At 43.9% G+C, this 23,498-nt stretch overlaps 1 protein-coding gene across 2 annotated transcripts in view; it reads right to left on the reverse strand.

Moving 5' to 3' along the window:
* Positions 1 to 770: 770 nt before the first annotated feature.
* The window catches only part of SOCS5 (suppressor of cytokine signaling 5), a 47,314-nt gene continuing 24,586 nt past the window's right edge, over positions 771 to 23,498 (reverse strand). Inside the window, exons 2-3 of one of the 2 annotated variants that reach the window (XM_075925405.2) lie at positions 9,642 to 9,734; positions 771 to 5,198 (exon numbers count right to left, since the gene is read on the reverse strand). In XM_075925405.2, coding sequence (XP_075781520.1) covers positions 3,579 to 5,186 — 1,608 coding nt within the window. In that variant the 5' untranslated portion in view covers positions 5,187 to 5,198; positions 9,642 to 9,734 and the 3' untranslated portion in view covers positions 771 to 3,578. The remainder of the gene's footprint in view (positions 5,199 to 9,641; positions 9,735 to 23,498) is intronic. The other variant, XM_075925404.2, reaches the window with a different exon arrangement.

Genomic DNA, 23,498 nt, shown 5'->3' on the forward strand with positions numbered 1-23,498 from the left:
TAGAGAAATTAGAAACTCAAGCCATTCTCAAAGCACATACTTTCAAAATATAAAATATGAATTGTCTAGAATTTTGGGTTATAAAAAAAGGACACAAAGTACTGTGGTGGACTTAAAACCATATGCACTCACAACCTTTACAGATTAAAATTAATTATCATCTGCTGTTACTAATAATGAAACCCATTCCTTTTTTCCATAAGATAAGTGTGCTCATTAGGGGTTGAACCTTGTAAAGTGCTCAGTACATCTAGGAGGTACTCAGCAACTCGCAGGAGTAAGCCCCCATACACATATTCTATATCAGATAAAAGCTCCAAAACTTTCTGAAAATCTTTAATAAGAATCAAGTTCACATGAAGAAGGATAAAGCACTGAGGTTCCTTCTAAAATGCGTGGCAGCATAGTCCCACAATCGCTTAATCACCCCTGTCAAGTCAGGTAGCACCATACATTGAACAACCACAAGTGGCCCACCCCAGGCAACTCAGGCATGGGCTTGCATAGATTTCCTAGCTCATGTTCGCACAAATAAATGTAATAGCAAATTTTCCAATATTCGTTTTAAAAATTTCTAGACTGTAGAGACTGCAGTAGATATAAAGCAGAAACCAGGTTCCCCTATTTTGGAAAAAACAAACAAAACAAAACAAAAAAACTTGTGTGGGACTTAATATTGTAGTTCTTTTAATAGAGTTGTAAAGTAAGATCATCTGGAATCTAAATCCAAATGAGGGAATACCAAGAAAGACAGTGAAGGTACACTTGGGTGTAATTTCATGCTGGTGATTTTTTGTTTAATGTAAGCAGCTAGTCTTAGAGCAAATTTTAAACTAAAAGTTGCATATTCATTGATACACACATGACTCGGAACATAAGTGACTTAGCACATTTGTACACATGCTTACATAACCTTAGTGAGAAGTATTTACATATTCAAAGTTTCATTTTAACAGCTGAAATTTAAACACATGAAAGCATATTAGCTACTACAAAAATGCATAATGGGATCAAATTTTACACTAGCATAAAACACATTTTAAAGTACTTTCTGGGTATTTCAAATTAATTATTTTCTATATGGTCTTGTGTAGCATACTTTCAGTCATTACAAAATTAATTTAATCATTTACTTATCTATTTGCAGGTACATTGTCAATTAAAAAAAACTAGCATGAACTTTTACTTGTACACAACTTTTATGCTCTATCAACATAATTGCATACAATCATAAATTCAAATGAAGTTCTCAAATACTTTGGTTTAATCTTAGTTGGGAATAAGTATTTGATGCAACACAAATCACATCCGCCACCCTAACTTTGCTGAAGAAACAAAGACATTGATAGCGTTCTTTGGTAAAAATGTTTGGGGCATTTTGTATGCATTTGTGTTTACCAAAAAGTGGTCTCTCTGATACTGTTGTACTGTCAGTTTACAGACTTAAAAAGCTATTCCAATTTAGTGAAGAATATAAAACTATCAATTTAGTAATCAATGAAAATTGGCAGAGACAACATCTGCAACTACTACAAGGGATCAATAGTATTTCTGAACCCCCCTTTATTTTAAACACTTATCTTTTATTTTGTAAATACTTGAACTACAGCCTGTCTATTATTTTGCAGGTAAAGTAGAAACATTGTTAGGATTCTGAAAAGTCACCTAACAGAGTCAAAGATGAGACAGTATTTAACTGCAAAGTATTTGTGCATCAACTACAATACATACTAGGCAAAGGCTATTAAAAAGAAAATCAGTTAACTGCTACAACAGAAGCTATGCAAATATAAAACAGAGCAGATATAACACTGAACATACCGTACTTTATTAGCACAAAAAGCTGTAACAAGGCACAGCAAGCAGAAAAATACATTGATTGAAGGGTTAGTGTTGCATACAAGAAAAGTTATTCTTGTATTTGCAGCCATAAGGTTCTCTAACTCATACAGTCACTGCCATGGAGAAGTAACAACATACTGTAGCAGCTGGTAAAGAAACTAGGGAGCAGGAAAGTGGTACAGAGCACATTTCAAAAAGGGGTTGGCGATTCCAACACAATTTTAGTGCAAAAATATCCAGGACAGAACAGTTGGAAACTCTTTGATTAAATAAGTTTAATCCACTTATTTAATACTGGAAACTTCTATCCAATAATAAAATAAAAAACAGAAGTTTAATTTCAAGTAGTTTGTTCAAATGGTATCAGCACAAACATTGCAAAAAGGTGCTAAATGGAAAAATATTATTTATAAACAAAATAAACAGTAACCTTTGAAACCTGCTATTTACTACAGTTATGTCTTTTTTTAAAAAATTGTATTAAGTTATACTTTAGCTATGAACACTTTCAGCATAAACAATGTTAAGTAGAGTTTTAAATTAAGCATTTCTCCTCAACATCATTTGCAACTGAGACATAGATGTCAGGTCACTAACTCCTATAACCTGGGAAATAGGGTTTCCTGGATTAAGGAATTGTTGCAGAATATGGATGGTGCTGAGGCAGGGTCTGAGAAGGAAGGGGAGTGTAAGGGGTATGTGGATGGGGCACTTACCTGGTGCTCCATTCCAAAGGGCACACATGGCTCTGTGCTCCCTGCCGCACTCAGACACAGCCCTCCGCCACTATGGGAGCAGCAGAAGAAAAGCATCTGGGGAAGCACTTCGCTGCACTGCCATTCCCTTAGCTGAGGGAAGGGGATGCAGCAGCATGCAGAGCCGCTTCCTCCTACCTCTGTCATGGTACAAACTACAGGTGTTCCCGGATCAGGGACATCCAAAGTACGGAGGTTCAGGTATATTTAGCTTTTAGCGAAGTATACAGACTGTTTTAACTAATGGCAATAATCAAATTTGAACAAACTTTCATTTTTAAAAAATTTCAAATAGCAGATTTTTAACTGCCTGTCCAAGATAGTATTAATCTTGCTAATAATGCCACTTGAATCCGTGAATGTTCTAAATACAAGCCCACTTCTGATCAGACATGTTCAAGCCCTTATCAAAAGGAAACCTGGTGAGCTAACTAACTGTGAATGATTTTTAGCATCCAAAAACTCTTAATGTAGCACAGGCTTCCCATGCTGCTAAAAAAATATTTAGAGATGTTTCGTTTCTTGACATTTGGAAACTTGTTTGGAAGGAACAATTAAAAACTTTTCAAAGATGAAAAGATTTTGTTGAAAAAAATTAACCACCACTCAAAACATTAAAATAGTCAACCAATAAAAAAAATGAGTTTTTGTTCTTTAGCATCAGATGAAATGCCCCATAGTTGCTTCACCCAATTACTACAGCTACAAATTTAGAAGTTAGCAACAAATACTTATGTAGACCTTAATGTAAAGCACATCACTTTGTCTCTGCTTACTGTATTAAGAAGCATCACAACATGATTGGTGTAACAGCACACAGGAACTGACATACTAAATATACAGTATTGCAAAAAAGCGGATGTGTTTGCCAAGTTAAACTAATGCGCGCACGCACACACACACACACACACACACACACACACACACACACACACACAAAAGGCAGCGCAGATTCTAGTAAGCCTACTGGGGACTTTCGGTTTACTTTGTCTTAATGGGTTCCCGTTCCAACCATCGCACCCGGACTTTTTGTTTATAGTGATATTCCTTTAGAAAGTCTTGCAACATTGATGGTAAAGGGAGACCATCAATTCCATCATATGTAGTGCACCTGCAGATTACTGCCCGGCAGATATACTGCAGACTAAAAGGAAAAGTCCTGTTCAGAGATACAGTAAGTAATGGTTCAAAAAACATGCAAGAACTAGGATCTTTATAGTGTTCTAGAAGTCCTGTAACTGTGGAGGAGTGAAATACACAGGGATCGTGAGCATCAAAACTAAAGTTGTGATTCCATTGCTCAATACGTGCATGTAGGGATCGGTTATAACGACGGAAGCTCACAGAAAAGAGATAGTCCTCTTGTGCAGAATCCCTGAGCAAAAAAGTGCCTTCAGGTTTGCCTTCCAGGAGAGCCTCTGCTTCATAACGGTCCATCACACCCCAATAACATGGGTTACCTGTTATTTTAAGCAAGTCTGGCACAAGGCAGTGTATGTAATCAATTTGCGTGTGTACTTTCCAAGCTCCTTGTCTGCTACTATGGATATGGCTCTCTCCAGACACCTGACGTTGCTTTTGCCTGCGAGACTGCAAGCAGAGTGTTGTTGCATCCTCTTCATGTTCACAGTTTCCCTGTAGTGTTGCACTATTGTCTCCAGTCAGCTCAGTCATACCTGGGGCTAACTTTGGTCCCAATTTATATAATGGATTAACCTGTGCTGTAGTTTCAAAAGTATGTATTTGGGCATTAGGAGGGGGATCCACCCCTTCTTCAATACTAAGCCTACGTCTCTCTCTAAGTCGGTCTTCTTCATCTTCTGTGGAAATCAAGGAAGGATCAAATGTATCAAAAAAAGTTGAATGAGGACTCACGGGAGCTGTATGTTGCTTAATCAGATGCCACTTTTGGGCAAGGTCAGATCCAGCAGGGAAAGGACATTTCTCAAGCATTAGTTCAGAGAGATGAATCTTTCTTTTATTAGAAAAGATAGGTTTTGACCTCTTGCTATAAGTTTTCATGGGAAAACATAACCCAACAGTATCCTGAAGCCGCTGTCGCAGAGAACGGCTACCTACCGTCCTGTTTGATACACTCTCCATATCATGAACAGAGCTCACGCCGTATCTTCGCTCCCTCCTTTGGAAGCCACTTCGTGTTCGACCAAATCTTTTATCATTATCCATTGAGCTTTGGGTTTTTGTAGAACAGGAATGTTTCTTCTTCCCACCCCAAGGAGCATGCCGGGAATAGGAATCTCTTCGTGCAAGTCTAGTTCCTGTGACACACGTGTCATTATCTTTCTCAATGCTTATTTCAACAATTTGAGGGATGTCAGTGACACAATTCTGATTTCTCTTCACTGAATTCTTTGAAGGACTTAAACCCAGTTGTAAGGCAATGTTCTCTCTTAGAGGGCTGCTTAGTTGCTGCTGAGCCAAATCGGGCACATGGATACTTCGGTCTTTAACAGAGGAATGCCTACTGGAGTCTACATCTGTGTTTTCATTTCTGTTTCCACCTTCATGATTGAAGAGATTCTGGCATCTGTATTTGAAGTTGTTCCACATCTTTCCCACTTGATCCATGGATTATGTTACCTAAATTCAAAGAGGATGAAAAGATTAATTAAAATTATTAAAAATAAAGATACCTATCTGATTAATGTAGCAATAGCATTCAAATGAACTAGAGGTATGGAGAAGATATTAGTTAACTGAAAAATTTAGAAAAAAAAATTAGTGCCTGCATAATCTTGTAGTGCTATTCTATTCATGTTGCATTATTTAAAGATTTAAAAAACAAGAATAGCAAAGAAAAGAACGCAGACAAGCACAAGTGACTAGTTTCCAAGAAGCTGCAGAATAAATGAATCTCACTTTACAAAAAGCCTTTCCCCACCCTACACCTAATCCCAAAATAGCCAAAAGCCCAAAAAAGCATTAATGGAAACAAGCACTATGATAACTTTTCAGTTTTGATATTTACATTTGATGGGCACATAAACATCTCTATAAAAAACAAAGAAAGAACAACATAAAGCCAATATTGCTGAAGTTAATTGTGTATTTGAGCCTAAAGCTTGTTATTTACATTTTATAATTACAATACATGTAAAGTTTCCAAGTCTTCAAATATGAGTGTCAGATATCTGTAAGTGACTCCCTAAAGAGGAGTGCCAAGAAACGGTAGTAAAACAAATGAAAAATGAAGGCTAACACCATTGAGTAGACTCCAGCAGAGCAGTTATGAAATTAGTCAAATAAACACTCTTTCCATCCCTGAAAGGGCAGAGGCCCTCTCTACAAAAAGCAGTTAGATTCATAAACTAAAATGGAAAAGTCAGGTCATGGTTTCAAGCTGTATTTGACAGATGTGAGAACCCCAACTTCAAAATTCAAAGATTTGATGAAAGAAAGCTGACAAGAGCTAATTCTCAAGAGGAACAGCAGGACACTCACAAAAGCTTACTGTTGAGGCTTCACTAAAGCGTCTCTTAACTATGAAACACCTAATAAAAACAGCATTTCTAATTTAACCCCCCCCCCCCCACACACACACACCAACCAAACAAGTGGGAAAACCGTGGAACTTCTGTTTTTACTTGTAGCAAATTTTACTTGTCAAAAATTAAATACAAATACAGTAGACTTCCAATAATCTGGCACCTTTGAGACCTAGGTGGTGCTGGATTATCAGATATGCCGGAGCACCAGGAAGTACTATAAGGGGGCATACTCCCAACCCAATCCCCCTTCCCATCTTATGCTCAGGTCCCGGAGCCGCCGGTACAGCTGCGCATCTCCCTCCAGGCGCTGGGGTACGTGCGCTGAGTGGCTGGCTTTTCAATGATTTGGCTGGGACGCCGTGCGCAACCCAATCCCCCTCCTCTCCTCTCCCCTCCCCTTCCCCAGAGCCAAACACCTCCCCTCCCTGCTGTCACCCAATCCCCCTTCTCCCCCAACCTATGTCCAGGTCCCGAAGTAGCTGCCTGTGCTCAGCGGCTGGCTGCTAGCACATGCAGGCTGGACAATGTGTGCGCTGGGGACCGTGAGCGGAATGGCGTGGGCTGTGAGCACGCATGCGGCTCACAGTGGCCCAGCCATGAAAGCAGCTGACCTGAGCAGTTCCGGATTCCAGTTGCTCCAGACTATCAGGAGTGCCGGACAACTGGGTGACAGACTATTGGAGTTTTACTGTATTAGCAGCATCCACAATACAGTTACTCCTTTAGAAGCCAAATCTGATAACCTATAATCAAGGTATGAAGGACATGGGAGCTGCCTGGAATATTCTTATGAATCATATGTTTATCTATTTTGATTGATATTGTCATGTTGCTAACAAAGAGCTAATTTCTGCTACACAGTTTTTCTTCCCAATGACTTTATTCAACAGATATTACAAAGTATCAAGTCTCTCTAGTGATTCTAAGGAAAGGAGGAATCCAGGTGGAAGAAAATGGGAACTAAGGATTTGAGAATTGTTATTTTATGTTTACACTAAAACCAGCCAGCACAGTAATTAGTGTAGTGGTGCATGCCCGCACGCCCTGTGTGACTTGGGCCATCCATTGCCCTTTGCAAGAAGCAGGCTCAGATTGTTCAGTTCTCCAGGGGAGCAGAGTGCAGCTGGGCTGTAGCTGCCTGGTTTTCTTGCTAATTTCATGGCTCTGTGAAATTGACATGAGCAACAGCCACTGTCCACAGACATTGCCTGGCCCGCTCTACACCAAAATCAACCCTACACCTCTTGTGGAGATGGTATTTATGTTGGTGGAGATCATTTACATTAGAAGAGAAAGACAAGACTGAAATGTAGACTTGCAAGTAGTTAAGCTGATGTAAGTTGTCTTACAATAACATCCCTAATCTATACTACACAGCAGAAGTGGGTAATTCACTAATCGTGTAGTCAACAGAATTTTTAGATCAATTAATAAAGGAAGGTGTTCAGTCCTGCTTCCCACTACATTTAAAAGGAAGAGCCACAGCGGGGGTAGCTCAGGCCACAAACAAACAGGCTTCAGGCCACGTGTTGAGTAGTCCTGTTTTAGCCTTTTTGATTAAAAAAAAAATCATAGGAACTTAGCAAACAAGTTACTCTGTCATTATATTGATATGGTTCTCAGCTCCCCTAAAGTGTTTAGCAGGAGCCAAAAACAATTGGAGCTGGTAGGTAACAAGACTGGTAAAGAAGGGTGTATGTAGCCTGCAGACCCAGTCTAATAATGGGACGAGTCCAGGGAATCTCAGAGAAGTGCAAGCATGGATCTGTTGCTGGAAATAGATGCTCACAGACAGATTGACTCAAGGGTCAAATGTACAGCTTAACTCTGAGTCACAGTTCCAGGGTAACAAATGTGGAGCACCCTATTGCTGCTGGAGCCCCAAACCACAGGAGAAACTTCTTTTACTAAAACACCTTCAGAAGAAACAAAAGAGCAACTTCATTAGAAAGAAAAATAAGAGAACTGAGCTAATGAAGGATTCTAAAAGATACAGAATTAGAGACTAACATCTTTACTCTTCTAGAATTAGAGACTAACACCTTATTAAGTCATGTAAACTAAAATGATGGATAAATCTGACTGAAATTTCTTGTAACTACTATGTGGGCTGCAAGTTCCTCCCTATAGCGATCCTGAAACGATTGCAGGTATGGAGAAAGTGTACTCTTCTGAATTGGTGCTCTGAAAATTAGGTCCAGATTAGGGATGTGAGTAGTCGACTCAACTAGTCACTTCCTCCACCCCCTGCTGCCTCTATCGCAGGGGGGCGGGGCAGAAGCTGGTGTTGGGGGGAACCGGTTCCCCCCAGTACCATCTCTGTGGGGGATAGGGGAGGCAGAGGCACAGTGGTAAACAGTGCAAGCGGGCACTGCTTCAGTCCCAGCTCATGTTGGTTCCCACTGCAGGCACTTCTGCTTTTGAAATGACAAGAGCCCTGTAAGAGGCAGCGGGACGGGAACGGACGGACGGACGCACACACACACACGAGCCAGCTTAAAAGCCAGTTCTCCCCAGCACTGTCTCCTCTATCAGAGATGGGGGAGGGGCGGGGGGAGAGAGAGGGAATAGGGGATGCTGCTGCGAAGCAGCCCCTGTCCGCAGGGCTCCCAGCAGGTAGCTCCCCCACCGCAGACAAGAGTTGTTGGAGCCCCTGTCCATGGCCAGCCCTAGTTGTCATGAACAGGGGCGGGGGCTGGAGCCGAGCTATCCACTGTGAAGAGGGGCTGCTGGACTCAGGGGTATGTCTACACTACCACCCTAGTTCGAACTAGGGTGGTTAATGTAGGCAACCGGAGTTGCAAATGAAGCCCGAGATTTGAATTTCCCGGGCTTCATTTGCATATTGCCAGGCACCGCCATTTTTAAATGTCCGCTAGTTCGGTCTCCGTGCCCGCGGCTACACGCGGCTCAAACTAGGTAGTCCGGATTAGGCTTCCTATTCCGAACTACCGGTACACCTTGTTCCACGAGGAGTAATGGTAGTTCGGAATAGGAAGCCTAATCCGAACTACCTAGTTCGAGCCACGTGTAGCCGCAGGCACGGAGTCCGAACTAGCGGACATTTAAAAATGGCGGTGCCCGGCAATATGCAAATGAAGCCCGGGAAATTCAAATCCCGGGCTTCATTTGCAACTCCGGTTGCCTACATTAACCACCCTAGTTCGAACTAGGGTGGTAGTGTAGACATACCCCAGGAGCCAGGACTGCTTGGTCCTAGATCATGCTCACTGATCGCTGCGGCTCTGCATTTTAAATGTAATAAAAGCCCAGCAGCTCTTCCTACATTTAAAATTCAGAGCTGCAGCCCGGGTGGCTCCAGAGCCGTCACGAGCCAGGACTGCTCAGTCCCGGCTTAAGTCAGCTCCTGGAGCTACCCCCACTGCGGCTCTGCAGAGATGCTTATCGACTAATCATATAACCAATACAAATTGTATCGGCTATATGATTAGCCAGATAATTGCATTTTAAACACCGTTGGTCCAGATATTAGTTGCTTCTAAGTTGTATTAAATATAACGGATACCCTTCTTACCCAGAAAAGGCATAAAAACCACTATGTTCCGTCCTGAGACTGTATCTCACTATGTACAGTTTGGACTTCTTCAAGCTGTGGATAACATGATTACTATAAAAAGAAAGATAGTTAAATGTTATTTTCATTAAGTTATCTTTACCTAGAAATTTAATATTTGCCACCTTATTATAAAGTATATTTAACATATGTATGCAATGGCTTGTGTTCAGTTTATCATACCAAACAGAAACCTTAAAGAAAGTTTTTCCTTTTTTAAGTCTGTTAGTACTTATGAGACAGGACTTTGCAGAAGATCCTAAAACGGATGTTTTTAAATACATCAAAGCTAAAAGCACCTGGATCCTTGAGGCTTCAGATCCTATGAGCACACTTGTATAGACCTTGTGGAAAATGGTCTCACATCTAAAAGCAATGGTTCCCAAGCTCTGGTCTGCAGAAGCCCCTGTGGCCTGACAAGCTAGTAGATCACTTGATCCTGGCTCTCCTTATCTCCAGCTGCTACATCACATCAAAAAGTCAGCTAAAAATATATACTTTCCTACTATTACTCTTCCAGGTAAGCAACTGCAGTAACTGCCACAACGATGTTATTCAATTGTAAAGCAGAGGCGATGATAACTTGTGCACTTAAAACATGGGAAGGAAGGTTAGTCAGAAGAAAATCTATTGAAGAGGAGGTCACACTATACCTTGAAAGTTTAGGGTTAAGTCTCTCCAAAATGATGGTGTATGTTTCATTTCAGGAATCCAAGAACTGGTAAGAGGATTTCAGGAGAAGAACAGTACTCAGCTGCTAGTTAGAGTTTCAGAAGCAACAAGGAGAAGTAACAACTTAATGACTGAATCTACTGCTTCCTTACTCCAAACCCCAGCCTGTACTAGTAAGAGTGAGCTTAAAATAGTACTGGTATACAAGGGAATTATGTGTATAAAAAAAGATTTAGGGTATGTCTACACTACAAAGTTAGTTCGAACTAACGGACGTTAGTTCGAACTAACTTTAATAGGCGCTACACTAGCGCTCCGCTAGTTCGAATTTAATTACTAGCGGAGCGCTTAGTTCGAACTAGGAAAACCTCATTTTACAAGGATTAAGCCTAGTTCGAACTAGCTAGTTCGAATTAAGGGGTGTGTAGCCCCTTAATTCGAACTAGTGGGAGGCTAGCCCTCCCCAGGTTTCCCTGGTGGCCACTCTGGCCAACACCAGGGAAACTCGTCTGCCCCCCTCCCGGCCCCGGACCCCTTAAAGGGGCACGGGCTGGCTACGGTGCCCATGCCAGGTGCAAGCCTGCCAGCACCCAGCCAGCAGACCCTGCACCTGGCACGGATCGAGCCACCCACCCGATGCCCCCCAGCCCTCCCCCTCTTCCCGGGACCAGGCTGGCAGCTCCCAGGAGCTTGCCCGGGACCGCAAGAGGCGGGCACCCGCCTGGGCTAGTGCAGACATCGTGGACCTCGGCCACGACCTCCGCACTAGGCACAGGAAAGTGGCCATCTAGGGCAGGAGAGCTGCCAGCCTGGCCACCCAGGAGCAGGTGTGCATGAAAATCAAGGGGGTCCACTGAGACCCCCGATCCTGAGCTTACAATGGCCATACTGGGTCAGACCAAAGGTCCATCTAGCCCATTAGCCTGTCTGCTGACAGCGGCCAACCCTAGGGACCCTGGAGGGGATGGACCGAAGACAGTGACCAAACCATTTGTCTCGTGCCATCCCTCTCCAGCCTTCCACAAACCTTGGGCAGGGACACCACTCCTACCCCCTGGCTAATACCACTCCATGGACCCAACCTCCATGACTTGATCTCACTTCCCTTTAAACTCTGTCCTAGTTCTAGCATTCACAGCCTCCTGCAGCAAGGAGTTCTACAAGTTGACTCTTTGCTTTGTGAAGAACAACTTTCTGTTACTAGTTTGAAGCCTGCTACCCATTCCTTTCCTTTGGTGCCCTCTAGTCCTTCTTTATGGGAACTAATGAAGAACTTTTCTGTATACACCCTCTCCACCCAACTCCTGCTTTTAGAGACCTCTATCCTGTCCCCCCTCTGTCTCCTCTTTTCTAAGCTGAAAAGTCCCAGTCTCTTTAGCCTCTCTTCATATGGGACCTGTTCCCAACCCCTGATCATTTTAGTTGCCCTCTCCTCTCCCAGCCTCTCTCTTCCCCTCTCCCACCTCCTTTTCCCAGTCTCCCCCAGTTTTGTTCAATAAAGACAGATTCCATTTTTGAACACAATTGTCCTTTATTTTGTACATCAAGAAGAGGGGCTAGGGAAGGGTAAGTGGAAGGAGGTGAGCGAGGAATGGGGTACATGCCCCCGATGGGGAGGACTGGGCTGGCTCTGCGGGCTTCTGGGGGTGGAAGCTCTCCTGCAGCCCCCCAATTGCCCCCTCTCCCCAGATGGCAGCCTGCGGCAAGTGCAGCCGGGCTGATGGCCGAGTGCTGTGATGTGCCCAGTGTGGGTACTCCGGGCAATTCAAGCCAGGACTGCCTTGCAGTCTGAGAACTGTCTCTCCGGGGTGGGGGTCGGGACCCTTTAAGCACAGCCCTCGGCTAGCCTGAGACAGCATCTCCACGCTCTAAGTCCTCCTCTGATGCCCTGCCGGCACTGCTTCCAGCCATCCTTAAGCCTGGTTCTGGGTCCACTTAACGTGAACATGCTAGTTCAAATTAGCAAAACGCTAATTCAAACTAGTTTTTTAGTCTGGATCCGTTAGTTCGAATTAGATTAGTTCGAATTAACTAATTCGAACTAAGTTAGTTCGAATTAATGTTGTAGTGTAGATGTACCCTTACAGAAAAAGGAATGTGGCATAGCAGTTAATGACTCAACAAGATATAAATATTCATAGATGGGGCAGCTACAGAACAAGACCAGAATGATTAAAAAGACCCAATTTTGAAAAATTTTAATCATCTTCACTTCCCATTCACTTGAGTGTGAGCTGAGGTTCCACAGCCCATCTGACAGAGAGGCCACAAGCAACTTCTGAAAGTTTTTCCAACACATCCTTCCCCCACAACACCTGGATAGAACTGCAAATATAGAAGTAAAAAGTGGATTAAATTGGGGGGAGGAGGAAAGAGAGAGGCAGAAAGCCTGAAAATTCAGTCTTTATACTGTACTAATGCAGGAGTGGGCAGTAAGTCAGAGGTGGTTTGCCAGGATTAGTCCCTGGCAGGTTGCTGCTGCTTTATTTACCAGCATGCCCACAGGTACAGTCACTTGAAGCTCCTGTTCGTAGCAGATCACTGCTCATGGCCAATGGAAGATGCAGGATGCGTTGCTGACCGGGACACCATTTCCTGCAGCTCCTTGGCTGTTGGCAGCAATCTGCGCCCAACAGCAATCTGCGGCCAAATGTGATTTTTTGCTTCTAACACAATCCTGTGTATTGTACTTGAATAGGAAGAAAGACATAAAATAAGTATCTTAAAAATAGTCAGATGCAGACAGGCTTTACCTGAAACCAAGAATTGTGTCTTAAAATGGAAGAAAAAATATTAACATGTTTAAATATAAAACTATCAAAAATGCTAGTCAGGTAGAATTTTGGAGGGAATGGATATCTTCCTTACAAATTAAAGTAATATGTTACTTAAAGCATTTGCTCTACTAAGTATATTTAGTAGAGAGGCTGATAACACTCTGTTTTAACTCATTAATACCTAAGAAGTGCATAGCATCTTATCTTGAATCTTTGGATTTAATAATATTTTTATTTAAATCTTACCTCTTATTTCCCCTTCCTTCTTAAAATCTACTCCAAAAGATAAACGGAGCAACTCACTTCCTATATTTTGTCAACACTATTAGCTGCTTCGATATATGCTTGCTTACAAGCCTTTCTGTGACCACCATGCACAGTGGCTACTTTGGTAAGTCATCTCGGATAACAGAAAAGTTTCTGGAACTTGAGCCCTTGTCACAGTTAAAGCCATATGCGTCATATTGGAATAAGACTTGAATCATTCTTCAAATTATATTTGATGCTTAATTCATCTAAATTTCAGATGCCTAAAGTTCAACAGATTTTGTTTCAAGGATTTCTTGTGCCGGCACTACATTGACAAAACTGCAGTAACTCAAAAGCCAGTTTTCATAAAGTTAAATAGTTATTTTTAGGGCCCTATCAAATTCACGGCCAGGAAGCATGTTGCCAATGGTTCAAATGGCAGTCCTATCACCTTGGAAAGGGCTAGGTAATGTCCTGGGGAGGGGAGAGGAAACAGGTTGGCGGATTTCAGAGTAGAGTTTACCATGGCCTTTTAAGAATCAATTGACCATAGGGTTGTCAGAGACAGAGTAACCCCATGTACCCTAGTGGAAAGCTGATATGGAAGCTAAGTGAACCCTTATAGAGGAGACTGAAAATCCTTGCTGTTTGAGATGGATGAGGTAATGTAGAAAAAGTGACACTGAGGCCAGTGTTGGGAGTGGAGCATTGCCCATCCAAATGCAGCATCATCCCTGGCCTGATGGTTCATTGTGTAGCGTGCCATAAAGGTATGGATGGAAGAGCAGGTTGCCACTCTGCAAATTTCCTGAGGAGGAATCCAAGCCAGGAACGCTATGGATGAGACCTGCATTCTCATGGAGTGTGCTCCCTAGAGGCTTTTTCCACTGCTCCCATTGGCCAGAATCTGGTCAACGGGAGCAGCAGGAAGCCATGCCTCAGTTGAGGTGCCTGGGAGTGGTGTGGGGTGCAAAGGCAGTTAAGTTCCCCCTTTATGCTCAGAACCTGCACCGCATCCTCTCACCCACCCATCCCCAGCCCTCACTAAAACTCCAGCCCCCCAGCCCATTCCTGCACTCTCCCCCCGGGAAGACACCCTTCCCCTAGCCCATTCCTGCACCCTCCCTCCAGGCCACACACTGCACCTTCCCTTGATCTTGTCCCCTTCCCCTGGCCAGACACCCTACTCCCAAGCTTGGCCCTGCACCCTACCTCCCACCCAAACCTCTCACTCACACCCTCCTGCATCCCACCTCCCACCCAGATCTTGCACCCCATCCCTATACTACTCGCTGGCAGCTCTGTCCTGCACACTGAACCCCTCATTTTTGGCCCCACTCCAGTGCCTAGGGGGTTCCACAAAAATCCACTAACCCCGGAACCCCAAAAGAATAATTCTGACTTATAGGAAGCCTTGAACCTCAGTCCTCTCTGTCCCTCGCCATGGGGATCGAGTGCCAGAGGAGTGAGGTGTCTCAGTCAGGGACTACATCTGTGAGGGTTAAGGTTTTTTTTTTTTTTTGCTCACTTGTGTGGTCCTCAACTGATTTTTCTGTGGGTCAGTAGCCTACGACGCAAAAAAGGTTCCTCACCCCCGCCATAAATAAAGACACCTTGTGCATGGGGCATAAAATTAATATTTTACTCTATTTAAAATGAAATTTGATAAACTCACAAAAGAAAGTTAAAGTGTTTAATTGTTTACCAATTTAAATTAATATTTCCTTTCTTACTGGTTAAATTAAACCATTCTCTCTAGCTGCAGCACTAGCAAAACAGCTTAGGCGTAATTATGCAATTAACAGCAATTTTCCATTAGCAACTGGTGGTCCACAGAAAGCTGCATTGAGCCAGGTGGGCTATGAGCCAAAAAGTTTGAGAATCACTGGTTTACTGGCATCAATTGGTGCTGATCCTGAGCTCAGTGCCAGCAGTGCTGAAGGGGGCACAAATGTGTCCAATGCTACCAATGCTGCCCTTGAATGAGACACTGGGCTAAGACCTTGACTTTGATGAAAATCCCAGAGAGTCCAGAAGGGCCACTGTGTGGGAGAATGAACTGTGCTGGCCATGGCACTAGGTAATGGCAATGGTCTTAGATCAAAAAAAGACCATGTGCTCCTACTGCAAAAGGACCGGTATGAGTCCGACTCCGATTCTGATGTATCCGTGAAAGAAGACCATAAAGGATCAGTATTTCTAGGTGCCAATGGCTGATGCCTACCAGGACAGCCCTGGCACCAGGGAGTGATGCATTGAGACCAGTGGGACATCATAGCTGGCTTTCCTCTGGAAAGCTCTCTGGGAGGGACTTATGCCAGCTACTTTCCCTATCTGGGGGGAAGAGAATGATGCTGTGAGGTGGGGTAGTAGCAAAAGCTTTTGGAATCAAAGGCAGACAAAGCGCATGAGTAGATTCTGGTGAGCAAGAGGGAGCCAGACTCCACCGCCCTCTCTCAGGCAGGATTTGACATGACCGGCACCAACTCGGATCTTATGGCAGCCCAGTCCTTAGGAATAGTAGTGGGAGATCATCCCATCTGGCCACCTCTTCTTCTGTGGCACTGGTAATTTTGACTAGTGCCTGCATGCGGTATGTGAACTGCAAGGGGAGCCCGTGAGATGCTGAGAGTCCTTAATCCGTGCTGATGGGTGCGTTGATGGTACTCGAGTGCTGCACACTAAGGAAGCAACACTCAGTGCCAGGTCTGTCAACATGAGACTGGATTGGGCCAAAGTGCAGCCTTCCTTAGAGATCAGCATCTCAAGTTCTTGCTTTCTTTCAAAATCAGAGGGTGAAACATCTTGCAAGCACAGCAGTCCTTCTGATGGCCCTCTCCTTAGCAGAGGCAGTAGCATGCACCAACTTCCAGGGAGCTGGCTGCCACCCCGCATGTAACCATGTAGACGCTGATATTTTCAGCGGTTACTCAGTCAGGCAACTATACTCATTTTAGCATCCCTATTAACTACTATCTATGGAAATACAACAGAACTATGTCAAGGGACTGCTGCTGTGTTTATCGAACAAGAGCACAAGGGAGTTCCAGATAACTGTCACTGGCAGTAAGAAGGAACTGAGGTGGGGGCATGTTGGCAGGGCTCTATATGGCATCATGAGAGTGTGACTCCAGGGGCCACCCAGATGGACCCTATGGCTAACTGCTGGGGGAAAAAAAAAATCTTCCAGCTACTGCACACATGTGTTTACACACACCCCCCCTGACTGGAATGCAAATGAACAAACACTCAAAATATATTTTTGAATATTTATATAAAAATAAAAAGATGCATGAAATAAAAGTGACCCTACATAGAAAAATCAGACTTAGAACAAATCTATAAAAATATATTTCTTTTTGTGTGGACCTTTGCACAATACAGAATTTCTTGTTCCATGCATCACTTCTCAATCTTTTGGCTAAGATCAAGTGTAAGGAGACTTGTTCCCAGTCTCAATCTACACTCTCTCCTGTTCCTCTTTCTTTCCTTTTAGCCATTTAACTCTAAAAACAAAAAGCAATCCTATGGCACCTTAGAGACTAACAATTATATTAGGTCATGAGCATTCCTGGATAAAACCCACTTCAGAGGTCAGTAATCTGATGGAGATATAACATGTTTTGACAAGGCAACAGAAAGCTAGTTTCAAATCAGATATTTGATCTAGTCCTCCTTTTGTAGTACTGGTTTCAGAATTATAAGGAACTACTAATTCTGCTTGCACAATTTAAGATTGTGAGCAAACTGGATGGATTGTACAGGGCGCAGTTCTGCAAAAGCCCTTAGATGAGACATTTGGTAAGTAAAACTAAAAAAAAAATCAAGTTAATTTTTCAGTCAAAAGCAGTTAGTTTTCAGCTGTTCTGATGGATGCAGTGAAGTGGAGCTGAGCTCCATTATTAATAATGCTGTTATTTTTTCACTTTTCAATATGATTACAACACAAATAAGATAATGAAATTAAACAGTCATCATCTATAACACACAACATAACATTAATCTGCAAAAGATGTTACACAGTTCCAAACTGCGTGTTTAAACAGCAAGGGTGTTATAGTTTTCAGCTCAGAAATCTCTGCTTATGTGTTGTGAGCACTCTAGACACCTAATAGTGTCTTACAGATAGTATCTGTTCTATTCATTGTTAACGGTGAAGACTGTTAATTGCTTCAAACTGAAAAGTGGCAAACCCTACTATGCTACTGTTATGAGAGTATGGGGAAAAAAATCTTAGGTGATGGGAAAAACTAAACTATGAACTAACTTTACTAAACACTGTAAGGTCCATGAGCTTTACAATATTCTAAAAAAAATATAAATATAGGCACTCACAGGATGTTTTTACCCTTAATAATCTCAGGTATGTGACTGTAAACCAGGGCTAGGCAAGATACAGCCTGTAGCCCAGATCGGGCCTGCCAAGCAACCGGATCTGGCCCATGGACACAGCAGGTAGCCTTAGGCAGACTCCTTGCCCTGCCTGCCCCCTCATCTACATGCTGTGCAGAAAAGTGGCTGCTAGCGATTTGTGTTTCACAGCTGTGAGCTGGAAGGAAAGGGAGAGGCTTCCTGGGCTGCCCCGACCCCCAGCACAATCCCGTTGGCCAGTTTCTAGCCAATGGGGATGCCTGTTTGAAGAAAAAGCAGCACACGAAGCACCACTCCTCTGTCCCCTTAGGCTCTTTTCACCAACACACATGGCTCCTGCAGCCTGTGCAGGGGCAGAGCAGGCAAGAAGCCTGCCTGAGAAATGTGCTGGGCTGCTGGTTGGGAGTCACCTAGGTAAGTCTGACCAGAGCCTGCCTCTGGCACCCCAGCACTTCCTTTCCCCATTCCCACTCCCCCACATAAGCCAAACCCTCTGCTCCCCTCCTGAACCCATATTCCTTCCCAGTCCCCTGCCCCAGGTCACACCACCTCCTTTACCCAAACTCCCTCCCAGACCCCACACACCCTCCTGCATCCCAATTTGTTCTCCCAAACTTCCTTCTGCATCCATCTTCCATCCCATACAACCACATCTCCTCCATTAATACCATAAAAATGTGGCCCTAAACCACCTTCCAAAATCTTGGAGAGACCTTCCCCCTCCCACTGCAAAAATTATTGCCCACTCATGTTGTAAATCCCAGCCCTCAACTTACTCCCTCTTGGATGAGTGTGCAGACCCACATACAAGCTCCAAAGTTAGAAACATTTATCAGATTTTCCCCTCCAAAAACCCCTTACATTTTTAAGACACAGGAACTTTAGCCTGAGCATCTAGCCTTATACAATTACAGTGGTCCTGAACAGGAAAAGGGGCAGGAAAAGATGTCAATTGGACAGATCCTAAGACATCATCGGTTCTCTGCAGCTGATGCATTTCTGCATCACACACACCACATCTCTAATGAGGTTATCACATAACAGGATTTTGAAAGGTTTTAGAATGAGACTGGGAATTTAACACACACATTGCCTAGAAAATTGGGGGTAAAAACTCTGTCTCAGACAGAAGGTACAAAAGAAACTAGCAGACAGGCTTGTCAAAAGCAGTCCTTGGCTGCCTTATCAAGACTAATTGGCAAAGAAACACCTCATTCCCCAGAGCACCATGGATAGGCAGAATATAAATTCTGCAGGGAAGAAAGAGCTGGAAGGTTACAACCAGCTCTAACTTGTTTTGTGCCTTTATTCTGACCTGCAGGCAGCTTTGTCCTATGCTACAGAGAGCCAAAGATACAAGAGACACTCTTTCCTATGTTTGAGCCTAGCAGCTGAAAGGAAGCTGCACTTCACTGTTTTGTATACAGACTGAACTGCCTCAGTCCTCAGCTGAAACCCTGTTGCTGCAGGTCCATTTTACAGTAAAGAACTAAATCATCCCATCCCACTATTACAAGAGTAAGCTAATCCCCATGCAACAACTGAATACTTGTGTTTTAAAGCCTTAAAGAGAGGAAATTCAAGACATTAAGATTTATACTTCAAAATAGCATTTCCAGGGCAAATATACGAATGTGCAGCGTGCCAGAATAGAAAACACAAGGAACATACAACCAAATTAGCAAAACCCTAATGACCATTCAGAAGACTCAAGAGGGTTAGAAGTGCAAGTTCCATTTGTATGCCTAAGTCATTAGGTGCTTTTGAAAATACCACCTTTCCAAATTTGGTGGCAAATCGAGCATTCAGGTGAGGAAGTTTTTAAGTATTAGTGCAAGGTGCATTTTTTGATCTTTTGTTTGAGGAAGGCAGGTGTTAAGATTTCAAGAGACTATGACTCCAGGTATGTCTACACAGGGCTAAGACCCATAGTGCAGCCACAGCTAGCTCAATGAGTTGGCTTGGGCTGGACTTAGAGGTCTTGGACCCTCCACTCTAGCAAGGCCCTAGATCTCTGGCTCCAGCCAAAGCCCAGACATCTGCACTCCAGTTTTTGTTTAGCTCTGAGCCTGGTCAGCTGACTCAGGCAAATTGCAAGGTTTTATCCCTTATGTAGACTCCAGAGATAGTCAGCTTGATAGTTTTGCTGGCAGAACTTGTACATCATTTGAAGCAACAAATGTGCATGTTACTGCAATATATTTCAGGATTTAAAAAAAATTGTGTTTGCTTCCAGTTTTCAAATGCTCAGTGCTAGTAAGTCAAAACATGTTTTATTCAAAACCAAAATCAAGGGCTAGTGCTCAAAGACTATAACAATTGCCAATACTTTCTGTTTTATTGAAACCTATATGCATATAATGTTAATTGCAAAAGTTGTAAATATTCTTGTAACTTAGGAGTTATGAGGGTTATTGCTCAGTTTTCTATTAAAACATTTCCTTTCAAGCACAGACTAAGTACAAGACATTTCAGTAAAGAAGGGGACTGCTTCAGAATTAAGCACTTGGCAAAAGAGAGCTTTTATAAAGGAAACTGTTTTGTAACCTAGGATACATAAAATTCTATTATAACGAAGTTTAAAAAAAATAAACCTACTTACAATTAAATCTAATATGGACAATCTACAGTAAGGCCTAAATTATTCCAATATATTAACTGCTTTAAATTAAATATAATACACTAAGCAATAGGGATGTTAAGAAGCAAGTACAGTAAAACTCCATTAGTCCGGCATCCAATGCTCCGGGACTCCTGATGGTCCGGCACCAACAGGAACCCAGAAGTGCTTCCCCCATTCAGCAGGAACCCGGACAGGCTTTCCCCCATTCAGCTGCTGCTGAAACTGACCAGCAGCTGAATCGGGGAAGCCGGGAGCAGAGCAGCTGGGGTGCTGCCGAGTTGGTCTCGTAGTGCTGCCCCTCGGGGCTGCGGGACCAATCCAGCAGCACCCCAGCTGCTCTTGGGGACGCCTGGGGCAGAGCAGCTGGAGTGCTGCCGGGTTGGTCCCGCAGCGCCAAAGGACGGCGCTGCGGGACCAACCCGGTAGGACCCCAGCTGCTTTGCCCCAGGCGTCGGGCAGCAGCGTCAGTTTCACCAGCAGGCTGAATCTGGACGCCTGGGGCAGAGCAGCTGGGGTGCTGCGGGGTTGGTCTTGTAGCGCCGCCCCTCGGTGCTGCGGGACCAACCCGGCAGGACCCCAGCTGCTCTGCCCCAGGGGTCCCCAAATCAGCCGCTGCTGAAACAGATCAGCGACTGATTCCAGGAAGCCCCGGGCAGAGCAGCTCTACCCAGGGCTTCCTGGAATCAGTCGCTGATCTGTTTCAGCAGCGGCTGAATCAGGGACCCCTGGGGCAGAGCAGCTAGGGTCCTGCCGGGTTGGTCCCGCAGCCCCGAGGGGCAGCGCTACAGGACCAACCGGGCAGTACCCCAGCTGCTCTGTCGCAGGCAAGAGCAGCTGGAGTGCTGCTGGGTTGGTGCCGTAGCACCGCCCCTCAGCGCTGCGGGACCAACCCGGCAGCACCCCAGCTGCTCTATTGCAGGCATCCCCGATTCAGCTGTTGCTGAAACTGACCAGCAGCGGCTGAATCAGGGACGCCTGGGGCAGAGCCGGACTATCGTAAGGGGGGGGCTATGAGGGGCCTGGGGTGGCATCCCCTCCCACCCCACTCCAGACCCCTCATAGCCCCCCCCTTCTGATAGTCCGGCATATCTGATAATCCGGCACCCCCTGGGTCCTAAAGGTGCCGGATTATCGGAAGTTTACTGTAAATAGCTAATCATGTGGTCCAGTGTTTCTCAACCTTTTTAAATAAAATACTGCTTTTAAAAAAAATTAAGTACCCCCTCCTTTTTTTTTTGAAAAAGTAAGCACCCCCAGTACCTACAGTTTTCAGACAGACAGAATTTTTTTCTATCATTGCAACACATTTGTTTAAACAACTTAATTGTAGCCAGATGGGCGATGAAATTTTTGGGTGTAAAAAGTAGAAAAATAATAAAGCGCTATAAAACTTATAACAAAAATTCAGTTCTCTCCAAATTTCAGTTGCGTTGACATGCCCTCCAGACTTCTCTCTAGTACCCCTAAGGGTATTTTGTTTGTACAACTGGTTGAGAAACACAGGTATAGTCAAAACAAATTCTATTGACTACACAATTAGTCGATAAGGAAGGCAGTTAAAGCACTCAGTCCCAGCTCACACCGGGTCCTAGGCCTACCCTGCTGCAGCCCTGCATTTAAAACGTAAGTTAAAACGTAGTAGAAGCCACGCTGTCAGCCTGCCCAGCTTTTACTACGATTTAAATGCAGAGTTGCAACAGGGGACGGTCCCCCACTGTGGCTCTGTATTTAAATGCATATAGTCAATAGCATTAACCAATAAGCTTTTACTTATCAGTTAATCAACTATACTATTACATCCCTATTAAGCTTCAGGGGGTAGCCAAGTTAGCCTGTACAGGATAAACTTAAAAAACAACAAATAGTCTGGTAGCACTTTATAGACTAACAAAACATATAGATGCTATCATGAGCATCTGAAGAACTGGGCTGTGCCCTTGAAAGCTCATGATAGCATCTACATGTTTTGGACTAACTGAAGTGTTGGAGCATAAGCTTTCGTGGGCAAAGACCCACTTCGTCAGATGCAAAGTGGGTCTTTGCCCACGAAAGCTTACACTCCAACACTTCAGTTAGTCTATAAGGTGCCACAGGACTCCTCGCCACTTTTGCAGATTCAGACTAACACGGCTACCCCTCTGATACTCTACATGTTTTGTTAGTCTATAAAGTGCTATCAGACCTTTTGTTGTTTAAGTTTATCCCTATTAAGCAATTCAAGTTTACTGCCAAGTTTTAAAGGAAATTTAATCACTGAAGGGGTGGAACAAAATACAGGACTATGTAGCACTTTAAAGACTAACAAGATGGTTTATTAGATGATGAGCTTTCGTGGGCCAGACCCACTTCCTGAGCACCTGTAATCAGTCTGTGTAAGTCCTAAACAATGTTCTCCTGGCAATACCTTCTTCTAGAGGTACAGACAGCATAATTTTTTTTTCCAGTTTTTTCACCTACTGCAGTTCAATGACTGCTCAAAGCTAGGCAACCAACAGACTGTCATATGAGCAGAAATTAATAGAACTGGGACTTCTGAGCTTAAAAAACAGAAGACTAAGGGATGATAGATACAGTAGAGGTTTATAAAATCATGACTGGTATGGAGAAAGTAAATAAGGAAAAATTATTTACTTGTTCCCAAAACACAAGAACAAGAGGTCACCAAATGAAGTTAATAGGTAGAAGGTTTTAAAAAACACAAAACAAAAGGCAGTACAGTAAAACTCCAGTTGTTCGGCATCCAGTGGTCCAGCACTCCCGATAGTCCGGGGTCCAGTTGGTGCCGGAAGTGCTCTGGCCAGCTGGACAATTTGAGCTGCTCTGCCCCCAGCTTCCCCAAGTCCGACGCTGGTCAGTTTTAGCAGAAGCAGACTTGGGGAAGCAGTGGGGCAGAGCACCCCAGCTGCTCTCCCCCTGCCTTTCCCAAGTCTGCCGCTGCTGAAACTGACCAGCGGCGGACTTGGGGAAGCCGGGGGCAGAGCAGCTGGAGTGCTGCCCACGCTGCGCAGTTCCCCGCCAAACCCCTCCCTCCCCCAGACCCCGCATAGCCCCCCTTCTGGTACTCCGGCGTATTCAATAATCCGGCACCCTCTGGGTTCCAAAGGTGCAGGATTATCAGAAGTTTTC

This window comes from Pelodiscus sinensis, chromosome 3, assembly GCF_052426305.1.
Source record: "Pelodiscus sinensis isolate ZL-2025 chromosome 3, ASM5242630v1, whole genome shotgun sequence".
Lineage (NCBI taxonomy): Eukaryota > Metazoa > Chordata > Testudines > Trionychidae > Pelodiscus > Pelodiscus sinensis.